The sequence below is a fragment of the Eretmochelys imbricata genome, chromosome 2, assembly GCF_965152235.1.
Source record: "Eretmochelys imbricata isolate rEreImb1 chromosome 2, rEreImb1.hap1, whole genome shotgun sequence".
Lineage (NCBI taxonomy): Eukaryota > Metazoa > Chordata > Testudines > Cheloniidae > Eretmochelys > Eretmochelys imbricata.
In genome coordinates, this window is record NC_135573.1 from 16,211,760 (window position 1) to 16,224,393 (window position 12,634).

General features: G+C 44.4%; 1 protein-coding gene across 1 annotated transcript in view; it reads right to left on the reverse strand.

The window, feature by feature from the left end:
* TG (thyroglobulin) overlaps nt 1-12,634 on the reverse strand; it is a 209,669-nt gene that overhangs the window by 37,449 nt on the left and 159,586 nt on the right. Inside the window, exons 42-43 of the mRNA XM_077811405.1 lie at nt 4,989-5,153; nt 3,908-4,075 (exon numbers count right to left, since the gene is read on the reverse strand). Coding sequence (XP_077667531.1) covers nt 3,908-4,075; nt 4,989-5,153 — 333 coding nt within the window. The remainder of the gene's footprint in view (nt 1-3,907; nt 4,076-4,988; nt 5,154-12,634) is intronic.

Consider the following 12,634-nt stretch of genomic DNA (forward strand, 5'->3'; position numbering starts at 1 on the left):
ACTGATGGATTTTCTCCTTTCAACACTCCTGTGAGGAAGGGAAGTATTAACCCCATTTTACAGGTAGGGGACTAAGGCACAGGATAGATGAAGTGATGTGGGTCACTTCTTGCCCAAGGTCAGAAAGAAGGTCTGAGGCAGAACCATACTCATTACATCACTTTCCCAACCCAGTTAGAATATGAAGGCAGCAGGACACATTGATAACCCCCTTCCATCCATTACAAAGAGTGCAGGCCACTTCCAGTTCTCATCCTCCATCTGATACAGGAGAAGGGGGGAAGTGGGAAGTGCTCTATCAGATCCCTCTGATGCAGGAGGAGGAAGAGGGAAGCAGGACAGCATGACAAGGCCTCCTCATGACATACTCCAGAAGGAAGGGAACAGGCTGACACTGGTCACCCTCAACACACAGACACACATAGGGTGACCAGATGTCCCGATTTTATAGGGACAGTCCCAATTTTGGGGTCTTTTTCTTATATAGGCTCCTATTATCCCCCTACCCCCGTCCCAATTTTTCACATTTGCTGTCTGGTCACCCTAGACACACGCTAGGGTCTACTGATGCCACTAGATGATTTTGTTGCCTGTGCTGGATTTTGTCACCAGGTTTTGATTCCATGCAGGTGATCATGGCTGTGAGGCAGCATAGCACTTTGGGCGCTGGCTGTAAGAAACAGTATGAACAGTTTGTCCTCTGTTCCGAGATAGAGGACATGCTATGATTTTGCAGCAGTGAATGCATTAGAGCTGAGATATTGAGTGTGAATTAGAAAGCTTTGCAGCAGCTCTTCAATAAGGTATCCTGATGCCTGCAAGATAGGCTGGAACCTAGAGCATTTGAAAGAAACTAAGGACATGAGAAGGCAGAAACAGAGCCAGAGCAAATGAGAATAAATCAGCAGTTATTAAGAGGCAAAGGAGATGAAAGAGAAGGACTGAAATGCAGCCTGTCTAACATGGAGAATGTGAGTTCACGGGGGCAGAACTGTCTTTGTTACATACCTGAACAGTGATTAGCACACTGAGGCCCTGGTCCTTGGTTGGGCTTCCTTGGCACTACTGGAATTATTACTACTACTAGCAATGAGGAATTACAAGGACTTTCCAAATTCTCATCTCAGAAGTCCAAGTTCTGTGTAAGTACTTAACAGGAAAGAGAAAAATTCTGAACCTCAGAAAAATCTGGCAGCTTCCAGCTGTCTCCCTTATTAACACTCTGGTTTGCCGCATAATCTTCTGTTAGACAACACAGTGGGATTTCACTCACTGTTTATAATTAAGGCGTGATGCACAAAAGGGGTGGTAACACACAGGGGACTTCATTTCCTGGCCCCACCCACATGACCTGGGCCAAGGTTACCAAGGTCCATTCCCGTCACAACACAGGGATCATTATGGGCTGACTCCAGTGGTTGCTGTTACATCCTTGACTCTGGCCTTTTTAAAGTAATTTTTAAAGGATTCAAAAGGAAAACATGATGTCAAAGCAAAAGCAAAAATATCCTGAAGGGAACCAACGCAGTCACTTTGTCTCTGTTCAGAACTGTCGTAACACACTCTTTCAGGAGATTCCTGTCAAATCCTTTGTTGTTATTTCTGAATGTACAAATGTTTTATGTTACACAACCAGCTATTGGGCAGCACTGGGGTTTACCCTTTTCTTGCACTGTTTCACAATGGGTGAAATTCACCGCTTTGCAGACAGACAGCAACAGGCCTTGTTCCACTTAAAGCCCTATTTTGTGGTCTGTCTTTTGGAGCTAGTCTACACTTGAAATGCTACAGTGGCACAGCTGTGCCACAGGAGCATGTCAGTATAAACACTATCTACACCAATGAAAGGGGTTCTTCTGTCAACGTAGGGAATCCACTTCCCCAGGAAGCGGTAACCAGGTCGACGAAAGAATTCTTCCGTCAACCTAGTGCTGTCTATGGTGGAGGTAAGGTCAGCTTAACTATGCCGCTCAGAGCTGTGGGTTTTTCACATCTCTGAGCAACGTTGGTAAACCAACTTAATTTCTAGTGCAGACCAGGCTTCAGGTATTTATATGGCCCCTCAGTACCACAGTATCTAAGCACCTCATAATCTTTAATGTGTTTATTCTCACCACACCTCTGTGAGGTAGGGCAGTGCTATTATCCCCATTTTACAGATCGGGGCTAAGGCACAGAGTAAGATTAAATGACGTGCCATAGGTCATGCAGGAAGTTTGTGGCAAAGTAGTTACTTGAACCCAGGTCTCCAAAGCTCTAACCTAGTGACCTAACCACTGGACTAGCCTTTTTCTTCAAAGTGGAAATTAAGTAGTGTCTGGCTCTCTGCACAAGTGTGAAGTTTAATCCTTTGTGTCTCAAGAGCCCTTCTTCCCATTCCTGCTTTCTTTAAATCTCACATGAAAACTTTCCTATTGTTTTAGATTCCTTACTAAAAATATGTTGGTATCCAGCATTAATGGCCAGAATGGACTTTATCTCTGGGCCCCATGGTAGCAAGCGTCAGTGTTTTGGATCATTATGGTCGAGCACTGTGGCAATGTTAGTAAGAGTTACATTGACTGTTTGAAGTTCTGTTGCCTTGGGTAACACAGGAGGTCAGAGCAGATATTCGAAAGACTCCCAGCCAGTTGCACTGCTGAGCCCATTTCTCCATTTCGTACACAACCCAAACTCCCATTAACTCAGTGGTTATGCTCCACTATTGAGCCCACTGTACGTTTTTGCTTGTTGTTCTGGACAATTAGTGAAGAATACTCCAGTCCTTCTGTATATACTGCTCTGCACTGATACTCTTGCATAAATGGTCACTGAAGTAAATATGGAGAGAGAGAAACAGACAATGAGCGAGGGAGAGAATGTCTCCAGGAAGTCTGCTCACTTGTAAACAAAAATCACTAGTTTAAAGGGAGTTTGGCATTATGGAGCATGAATGTATCTCGCTCTTGAATGCATGTGTTAATTACATAGCAGGGTAATGAAGAGAAAGCTGAAAGGGACAGGCTGGATGGTTTTTTCTATCATTTCAACAGGCTATAAGAACAGAAGAATTTCCATTAGATAAAGGAACTATTTAACCACTGGGTCCAGTATTCTGTCTCCAACGCGGCCAATGCCAGATGCTGCAGAGGAAAGTAGAACACCCCATAGTAGGACTATTTGCGTAATGCTAGATAATTGTCTCCAGTGGATGATCAGTTTGTGCCTTGATGCTTGAGAATTGATAACCCTTTTCATTTTTATCCTAGCTCATGTATCCTCAGATGCTATTCCTATTCATGGGCAGTTCTAATTTGGAAGCATCCTTATAAGAAAGGGGAGGATTCACAAAACAGAAAAGCACAAGCAATAATGTAGGAAATAAACCAGTGCAACAATCCATGAGCAAAAACATAAGACAGGAGTTGGAGAGGGGAATAACCTATGAATTTTGGACCCGTATCTGGGTTTAGATTCTGAATCCTCCATAAAGTTCAGCAGGGTCTAAATGCAGGAGTTTGACTTGGGCCCATCCCTACTCTAGAGAAACCCAACAGCCATATTAATATTAAAGTATCAGCTACATAATAACATACAACAGGAGAAATGAATACTACGTGCTTTTCAGAGAGACCCACAATACATGCAAGCACATGCAAAATACAAGCTAAAGCAACCTTGTCTCCCAACTTTTTGCCCCTTCCCTGAACTACAGTATTATTGCATAAATAGGATATATATTTCCATTGGCTAGTCAAAACAGGACTTCTTTATGAAGGACAATGCTTTGGTGTATTTGCATGGAGTCCAATTCAAGAATTATGAAAGCCAAAAAGTCTCTCTCCTGCCAGCACAGACCCTCTTTGTTAATATTTGCTTAAGTGCTTTAAGAGTTGATAGTTCTTTTGCACAGTAAATCTATGTCTACCTTAATTGCCTTAGCTCTGCTGATCAGCCCGTCTTGTTGAGCACTTCCAATGAGCAGATCCACCTTCCTAAGTCGAGAACGCTGCACGGCTGCAGCTAGAGGTTCCCGAAGGTAGATTCCATCAACCACTGGGCCCCAGTACTGAAAAGGCCCACTTATGGCTAGGAGCTGTGTTGAAAGGGAACAAAGAATAGTACAGTACAATCATGATCAGGATTTTCAGAAGTGTTCAGCATTAGCTTGACTCTGGGGCTATTGAAGTCAATGGTAAAACTCCCATTACATGGGAAATGTGCACTCCTAGAGACCAAGGGATTGGTAAAGATATACTGGGCCTTACAGTGGTGAGCAGATGGACCAGATTAGGAAGGGCTTTCCGTCATTCCCACCTGACCACAGCTTGTTTGCCTGTCTGTCTGAAATGATGGTTTGATCTGATGGCCTCATAAGGGGTAAGTGTCCACGTAACATAGTCCAAAATCACAACTGGAAGGAACCGGTGCCCTTGCTGATAGCCTCAGCAGAGGAGCCAAGAGAATAAACAACTCTGTTGTTCCTAGCGTGGTTACTTCTAGGTTGGGGTGAGGCCCAACGCTATGGTGTGATTGGGAATTGCTGATGTCTCTTCTTTACCCGGGTGTGAAGGATTTCACCCTCCAGGACTGTCAGCTTGGCATCTTTCATAAGAATTACATTTTGTTAAGTTAAATGCAAAGCACAGTCATCTTTTCACGCCGCCTTTTCTGCAGAGAACTCTCATGGAAACTAGGGGTCTAATTCCCATTTACAGTTCAGTCAGGCATTCCCCACCCTGACAGGGATCACTGAAACTCAGTTCCAGACACGTTTACGCTGCCAAAGCGATGCAAAGGAGCCTTAGTTTAAATGAGAATCAGGCCATAAGTATCAAGGGGCCAAAGCCTCAGTTGGTGGATATCAGGGTAACTCCACCGAAGTTAATGTCAGTTTACACCAGCTAAGGATCTGGCCCAACATTTAAAAAAATTCTTCCTGCAAGTTGCTGTACATGCAGCCTACATTTCAGTTATAATACAAAGTCACATATATTGCTATGGCTTACCCTAGTCTGTGCATCGTTGAGAGCATTGGCAGGCAACTGGCGGAGGCAGGATACAATTTCCTCACTGCTGGATGAAGGGCACCCAAGTTCATTAGCCAGAACTGCCACTTGGTCCTGAGCTTTCTTCTCACTAATCACCGACACCGGGGAAAAAGCAGATCCTCCCTAGAAGAGAAAACAGACTATGAGTCAATTGATCCTGTCAACATGTGCTTCCCTGGTGCATGATGGGAAGATGACAGAAAAAAAAATCTGCTCAGTCACTGACTGGAAAATGGAATGTGCAAGAACTGCAGCATGGTCTAGCGATTAAAGCAAAGGATGGGGAGAGAGCAGGGCTGGGTGCTATTCACAACTCTGTCACTGATTTTTTGTGAGACCTTGGGCAAGTCACTTAATTTCTTTGTGCTTCAGTTCCCCCATCTGTAAAATGGGGACAATAATCCACCTCATGGCATTTTGAAACCTTTAGATGGAAAGTGGTATACATTATTACTGTGGTCTCACAAATCACAGAGTTAGTGGAGTTTAGCTCAATGAAAGTAGTAGCCATTGCTTAATGTCACTTATTAATTATTACTTATTCCTTATTTGTGCTATGCAAGCAAACAAAGGTTGCAAACCAAGATCAGTGCTCCCTTGTGCTAGGCACTGTGCAAACACATGAGCCCCCACAAAGATCTTACAATCTATCATACGCTGTTAGCCTCTTATATCTGTAAGCATTGCAATTCCAAAAATGCTAGGGGAGCATGATATGGATTCTTCACTAGGGATGATAAAGCATGAGCAGGAAAGAAGCCAGCTTTGACTTTCAAAACTCATGGTGAGTTTGCAGGACTAACACTTGCAGAGGTGGGGAATCTCCTTTGTACTTTAAAGCTTGATGTGGAAGTTTTTGAGATACAGAGAATATAGAACATCACAGTGCTCTTCAGAGTAGGATCAATATTTAAATCATGAGCCAAAGCCACAGAGCCCAGAAGAGAACTCAGGAGTTCCTGGCTTCCAATTCCATGTTCAGACCACTTCCCCAGACCTGTCACAGCTGGGTTGTGTTTGGAAAAGAGCTCACTGGGAAAGGATGTCATAATGTCGTTGAGTAACCACAAAAGCCACTTATTCAAAATGCAGGTATGTTAGCATAGCCTGATAGCATCTGACCTACAACATCAGGGCTGGAATAAGCAGTGACATGGTTAAAAATGACTCAGTTCTAATTTCCAAACGTTTAGATCAGTTTACTATAATAATTGCTCAGATGCACTTCCGTCTTTAAAAAAAACCCAGAGAAGCTGATTGCCTCTGCTGATTAGCTTTTTTCACTATAAAACAAGTTAAATACAAAACTATATACCCAGCAAAACAGAAAAACAGAGGCAAAGAAAAAAAAGTAAATGTATTTTTAATATTTGGTCTCTAAGAAATGCATAGCAGTTAAAAACATTCACGTCCATTTCATTGTTTCTAGCAAGCGTATACATTGACTGTAGTCGTGAAGCATCCTGTCTGATTCCTGAAGTAATCTGTTTTCAGATATACTCAGAAGGGACTATTGTTTAGATGCTGAGACAGTCCTGCAAGCTCGCCACTTGGATAGCTCCCGCAGGTCCATTATTACTATACTCCTTAATGATTTTTCTCTTTCGTTAAGTTAAAATAAAAAACTTCAAGGATCTAGAAAGACACTATAATTATTTATTCATTAGTTTAGTGGTAGACTACAGGAGGGCTGCAGCTAAGTAAAGAAAATGTCAAAATATCAAGAATGTAGCTTTTCTGGTGCCGAAGAAGTTACTGTAGAAAGGGATCTATGAGTTGACACAGGCCAGGGGGAGTAAAGAGGCATGGATTCTATTCCCAGTTGTGCCACTGATCAGCCAGGAGTTCTTAGACAAATAATTACATGTGTAATAATCCCAGCCTTACATGGATATTGTGAGGATAATTCATTAATGATTGCAAAGCACTTTGAGATCAGTGGAGGAAAGGTGCCAGGTAGGCCAGATCCTCTAGCTTGCAGCATTGCCTGAGTGGGGCAAAGGGAGAAGAAACGGTCCAAAACTTCCCTGACTGAGAAACTTGTGCTTTTAGTAGGGGTAGAACCAATATAACAGGTTCCTATGCCCTCTGCACAGGGGATATGATAGAGCTGAGGAGAAGCATCGTGGAGGTGTGGAGGATGAATATCACACTTCAGCTATTCCCAGGTAACAGATGGCCCTTTAGGGACAGTTGCCAGCAGGTGCAAGTTAGAGCAGTCCCCTGGTTGCTCTAGCTGAAGCAGAGAATCAGGCAACTAGCTAAAAGCAGCTGAGAATCTGGCCTTGTGACTGCACAGTACTATTATCACTTAAAATTGCCACCTCTTCTGCCCACCCCTAGGAGTGGAGGGTGCACTTTTCAAGTAGTGCTCAGCATCCACTGGATAGCACCCTCTGTGATGCTGGACAAGTTACGTAACCTCTCTGAGCCTCAGTTTCCCAGTCTGGGAAGTGGGGCTGATGTCAAATAGCTCTTTACAAAGGTGGGTGTTTCAATGGAGGAGGTGGATAAAGAGATACAGGCTATAATAATTAATAATTTGACTGACAGCCAGGACTGCAGTTTTGTGCGCCATGTCTAGCTCGCTGTTTAATGCACTTCAGGATTTTGTTATGAAGCAGTTCAAGGAATCGTAGTGACTACTTTTTCCCAGCAAGCTATTCCCTCAGTTAATCAGGACTATTGTGTCCCTCTGTCATGTTGCTGTGGTGTGGATTCCATTGTATTAGATGTGCAACACAGACTAACTGTGGAACAGAAGCCTTCACGCTGACCTCCTGCATTTGTACTTGTTCAGGTGTGTTACATATAACAATAGACTGAACCACAACCTAGACCCCACAACTTCTCTCCTTCCCCCTCCCTCCCTCCCTCTCATGCATAAGTATCCCTTGATCTTAGGGAAACAGGGTGGGTGAGTGTAGTGGAGTGATCACTCCGCTCCTGCCCGGAGGGGTTAAACGCAGCCCCGGGGGAGGACTGTGGCTGGGGAAGGCTGAATGGAGAAGCAGCCTCAGCTGTGGCCATGCCCCAATCAGGGCCCAGCTGGCCCTTATAAGAGGGCAGTGGGCCAGGAGCATGGAGTCTCTCTCTCTAGCCTTTTGAGAGGGAGGGACCTGGCTGTTGCGAGCTGAGTAGGGTACCTAAACTGGAGCAGGGCTAGGGGAAGGCCAGAAGAGCTGGGGAGCCCTGGCCTGGAAACCCCCCATGCTGCAGGCCTAGTGTAAGGCCAAATAGGTATTGGGGTTGCAGGGGCAACCCAAGGGTAGGTGGCGGCAGCAGGTCCAAACCCTCCTTGGCGGTGATGAGTGGCAATTATACTGCAGTCCGCCCCAGGGAACGGAGGCTACATGGTGACTGGCAGTAGCCATATACTGAAGCAAGGTGGGGATAGGGGGTTGGGGGTTCCCTGGGTAGGGGAGACCCAGAGAAACTGTGGAGCACTGCAAGGGGGCAGAACCCTGAGGAAAGGGGTACTGGGGTCTGGGAGGGACACAGGTGGCGGTGGTGGTGACGGCACCGGCCTGCAGAGGGTGCTCCGGAGCTGGAAAAAGAGCTAATTCCCAGACATCCAGCAGGAGGCGCCGCAGGGGTGAGTCTCACCACGTTACAGTGGGGTAATATCTTTTATTGGACCAACCTCTATTGGTGAGAAAGACAAACTTTGGAGCTCTTCTTCAGGTCTGGGAAAGGTATTAAGAGTGTCAGAGCTAAATACAAAATCGAACAGATACTTTCGCATAAGTAAGCATATTCTAAGGAACCATTCAAGGTGAAGTGGCCTGTCAACACTGATTTTAAGGCCATGATATTTAGTGTCTAGCAAAGTTATGAATTTAATAAAGATACTAGATTTATGGCTTATTATAACAATCTGTAACCCACTGGCCCCCTTCCCCCAGCTCCTTTTTGTCCTGTGACTACAGGGGTGCTAATGGGCTACTTCACCTTGAATGATCCCTTGAAATATGTGCTAACTACTTATGCTAAACTATTTGTTCGGCCTTGTCTTTAGCTATGACACTCTTAGCCCAGGTCTACACTGCAGAATTACTTTGGTATAACTACATGGCTCAGGGGTGTGAAATTCTCCGCTCAGCAACATACTTATACAGACTGAAGCTCTGGTGTAGACAGCGCTATGTTGGCGGGAGAGCTCCTCCCACTGACATAGCTACCGCCAGCCGCAGAGATGGAGTTATTAAGCCAACAGGAGAGCTCTCTCCTCTTGGCTTGGAGCATTTTCACCAGAACCACTGCAGCTGTACAGATGCAAGTTTCTAGTGTGGACAAGCCCATAATACCTTTCCCCAGACCCGAAGAAGAGCTCTGCATAGCTGAAAAGTTTGTCTCTCTCACCAGTAGAAGTTAGTCCAATAAAAGATGATATCCCGCTAACCTTGTCTCTCTAATATCCTGGGATCAATATAGCTACAACCACACAGCATATATCCCTTGATCTCTCATTTAAACTGAATGGCTTTCTAGGTGCCCACCTTTACTGCATTTTCATATGGCTATTTTCAGACTGGCCAATTTTTGAGGAGGACTGGAATGAAAACAATTAACTGAGACAGCAACTGACCAGATCTTCCTCTTGGGTAAATCATCAGAACCCCCTTGACTTCAACATCTGAATAAGGGCTGAGTTTGCTCTTACTCCTACAGGAGCCCAAACCTTTGTTTGTTCCCAGAGCTCAGGCAATAGCTGTTATGACTATTTAACAGGGTTATTATTACGGTAGCGCTTAAAGGCCAGTAAGAATAGGGCCCTGTTATGCTGGCGCTGCACAAACACAGAGTAGTAGACAATCCTTACCAGCTTCAGAGTTAGTTGCGGCCCAGCAAAGCACTTGTGTGTATGTTCAGTGTGAAGAATGGGAGTAATCCCATTGACTGACTTCAGAGCCCTGGCTAAAGTTCTGTTCTGGAGTGGGGCTATATGAGCAGGAGCATTATGTGGGGTATTGAGTCAAGATGTGTGAAACGTTCGCAGTGAGATCAGAAATGACACACAACTCACCACTAACTTGAAATTCAGTTCACAAACCTTCCCTGGGAACCCGGTCCAGTTTTGAGAGATCTGGGTCACTACATGGCTTGGCATGAAAATATGACCTCTCCCCCAGCCTCTGTCTTTGCCTATTTGCATTGCAACTCTTTAGGGTCAGGGACCGCTTACTACTTTATGTTTGTACAGCGCCTAGCACAATGGGGCTCCTGAGGCACTACTGTAACAAACATAATTATTAATCATCATCATGTGAAATCCAGGGAAAGCCAGACAAGCAGACCCATACATGGCCTGCGCCTGTGTTGATGAGCTCAGCTTCCCCCTTGGCACTGCAGAACTACACACTGGGTTTTCAGAGGAATCCCTGGACATATGGCTCCTCTGGGAGCTGTGCTCTCTATGGGCCAACAGGAACTAGTGGCCGCTGCAGAGCAGAGCGGAAGCAAGAAAATCCCTTGCATTCCCTCCTGATCTCTGGGTATTTACATGCTCTGCAAGTGGGATCTCCAGCTTCTTCCACAAGGAAAACCCCTGCTCTCCCCATCCCAGCCAAACATGAAAGTTCACAGCCAACTCCACAAGCTGAAACTCCCCATAGGTTATTCCTGCAGAGGAAAGAATGAGGGCCAGAACCTCAGCAGGAGTAAACTGGCATCACTCCATTATATAATAGCTGATCCCAAACCGCAAAATTCAAATGAAGATTCAAACTTCCCAGAAGTTTGAGGGGGTTGCAAAGGTCAGGACCATTTCAGGGGTTTTACTCTGGAACCCATGTCTAGGAGCGATCTCTTTTTTCTTCCTCTAACAGCAGCAGTTTTGCAATAGGCTCAGCCACAGAGTTTGTTCTGCTGTTTTCCATGGTGGTGACCATTTCCTCAGTCTGCTTTTTTTGATAACATTTGTATTCAGGAAGTAAGTCTTGCACTTTGGCGTTAAACCTAATATAGATCCAATGCTATGCCTCATGGTTAATCACTTTTTTTTTTGGAGGGGGACCAGAATTCAGTAATATTTGAAAGTGATAGACTTATCTTCCCTGTTGGAGAGCTCCTTCTGAAATTTGCTTGAAGGTCAAGGGGTGGGGGAGATTCCTGTTAACAAAAGAGTTAGGCAAGCAAAATTCAAATTCACAAACAACATTTGTTTCCTCATCATTTCTTCATCCGCATCTGCAGACCTCAGGAGCAAATGTGAGAGCAGAAGCTGGAGACTACCCACAAAGAAGGCTTCAACTTTGAGCAAATAATTTTTATATTTAACAGAAATATACTATATACACCAGCACAGGCCTATGATTTAAAGAGAGACGCATGAAAAAACAAACATATGTGAAGGGTCCTGCTTTTCTCTTAATCACGTTCACCATAGAAAACACTGTCTCTGTATGATTAATAATAATAACCAGGGATAAATTGGACATGAGCTTAAAAAAAGAGAGCCTGTTTAGAGAGATGCAGAAACTTTGAATGAATTGTTCACTCACACTGGTTGAAATTCCCAGTATCGTCAACTCCAAACATTCAAACATCATGAATCAGGCACCAAAAGATCATGAGATTGGCTTAAAAATAATAAATGTGGGGTTCTTTTATTTTCCTTCTGATTTTCAAGTCTTTTTCTGGACACACATGGGGGCTAGAAAGTTACTTTTAAATGAAAGCTGAGATTCTCACATAATCATATGATTACAGGAGCTGAGGCTTTAAGAAAAAAATGTCTCACATATCATGCAACTCACAACAAAATCATGAGAGTTAGCAACACTGCCCCTGTGCAGACGGTCGATATGAGACCAATTCACTGTATAAATCCCACTCAAAATTGGGCTTAAATGGAATTTAAGTCACATACAGTTCTTGCTCTGGCTATCTACACTGGGGTGGCTCACTGTGTCCTGTGGAAAGTTATCTGACCTCTTTGTCAACCCCTTTGAAGAAACAGGAACTATTACCTCACTGAAAATGAATTGCTGCATTCGAGTTAAGCAATCCTAGCTAATATCATTGCACCCCCCGCGGCCCCAGCCCCATTTACAGGAATAGTAGGAAGTATTATACTGAATGTTGTGCAATTGTACAAAGGGTAATGAATGGCTGTTTCAGTGACAAGATGGTATTATGCTAGCCACCTTAGCCTGCAGTGTCTCTGCACAATAATACTATGTGCCTCATGTATGCCTGGAACTGGCAACTTCCTCAGACTGCAAACAATTACACCTCTCTTCATTCACATGGACTCTGAAAACTCACTTCTGCAAAGTCTTTCAGTGGTGAATCACCAGTGAGCTTTCGCCAAAAGCCTGCACTGAAAATGGCTTTTACCACCTGCACTGCAATAGAAACTGTGCTCCCAGGGAGCAGTATCCCTCCATCACTGTCCTCCGCACAGCCTCTCATGCACCATGGCCTCTTTGTTCTTTTCTTGTGCTTCTGGACTAACTGTACTTCCTTCTTGGGCTGCCTTCTGCCCTGAGATACTCACCTTGCCACAGAAGTTAACGGAATTACTCTGGACAGGTATGATGGAGCAGAAGCCAATTCATGCGGTCTTGATCTCTGCCTGAAAGCGCACCATACACATGAAT